Below are 1,231 nucleotides of genomic sequence, written 5' to 3'. Positions count from 1 at the left end.
GGGTAACGCCGGAAATACGGCAGGGGCTGCTGCTAAATCGGCTCCTCTCCCTGGGGTCCTCCCCCCGAGGCAGCCCGCGGCCCCGCTGCTATTTGTGTGCTGCGGCTCATTCAGGCATCCCAAGGCGCTCATACAAAAGTAAGTGTTTAAATGTCAAGCCGGCAGCGTGGGGCTTTGTAGCCGTGTTTGGCAGGAGGAGCAACATGTCACTTAACGTTTTGACCGTGTTGACAAAAATAGTCCTGCTGCTATCAACCTGAAGCAAGTTCTGCAGGGACGGAGCCAGAGAAACCACCGTGGTGTGTCTGCACGGCCGGACACAGGCAGGGCAGCCCCATCCAGCCTCCTCTGCCTCTGCGTGTTTTACCTCTGTGCTCCCCTCCTGGGGAGCAGTACGGATGCAGCCGAAACAAATCACTCGGGCCATCCTTCGCTGCGTGTTTCCATGCGGTCTGCACCCCAATTTCTACCCCAACCATCACAGCCGCAGCAAGCAGAGGCTGGCCCAGCTGCTCTGAAGTCAGGTGCGTCTTTTCCAGCTAACCCTCCGCATCCCAGAACTGCGGTATGGCGAAGCCCCTTACCTTTCCAGGCAAGTGATGGGGAGCGCGGCTAACCCCCGGCACATGCTGAGAGCTGGGCACCCAGGCACCCAGCAACTCATCGGGTCCTTACGGCGGCAGCAGAGGTGTGCAACAGGCGGCTGCGGCACCACCTGCGCCCACGGCCGTGTGCTGTCGGCTGGAAAAGCGGCGAGGAGCCGCGCTTTATATCGGGTGGGAGGCGGGAGAGCTGGGAGGGGGGACCCAGCATCGCTCCCAGCCTCCAGCCAACCAAAAGCTGCTCTGGCAGCGCCCGGCGAAGATAACGGCTTAGGTAGGTTTTCTTTTGTGCTGTTAAAAGAAGGGGGGGGGAGTGGGAGGCCCAGGCTTGTCCTTGAGCATCACAGTCATAACTGCTTCCTCGATAACAGGAAAAAACAGGCTCATTTCCACCGACGCGCGGAGCCTGCTGAGTAACCGCCGGCGGGCGGGTACGCAGATGGGGAGAGCGAGAGGGACGGGACAGATGCCATAACGCACAGCAATTCGTCAGCTCCATCCTGCTGCCCGAGGACTTCCAATCCTCCCGGCGTGGCGGCATGGCAGCAGCACGCCGTTCTCTGGGTGGTTTAAGCAGGGGATGCCAGTCTCCAGCAGAATCAGGCTGCTTTACAGCATCCCCGGGGGCA

General features: G+C 60.7%; 1 protein-coding gene across 1 annotated transcript in view; it reads right to left on the bottom strand.

Annotated features, from left to right (window-relative positions):
* The window catches only part of RGS16 (regulator of G-protein signaling 16), a 4,374-nt gene extending 3,703 nt beyond the window's left edge, over positions 1-671 (bottom strand). The window contains exon 1 of the mRNA XM_009892835.1: positions 585-671. Coding sequence (XP_009891137.1) covers positions 585-664 — 80 coding nt within the window. The 5' untranslated portion in view covers positions 665-671. The remainder of the gene's footprint in view (positions 1-584) is intronic.
* Positions 672-1,231: the final 560 nt, after the last annotated feature.

The sequence above is a fragment of the Charadrius vociferus genome, unplaced genomic scaffold, assembly GCF_000708025.1.
Source record: "Charadrius vociferus isolate BGI_N301 unplaced genomic scaffold, ASM70802v2 scaffold39, whole genome shotgun sequence".
NCBI classification, from domain to species: Eukaryota; Metazoa; Chordata; class Aves; order Charadriiformes; family Charadriidae; genus Charadrius; species Charadrius vociferus.
This window is presented reverse-complemented; position numbering and strand designations above follow the sequence as displayed.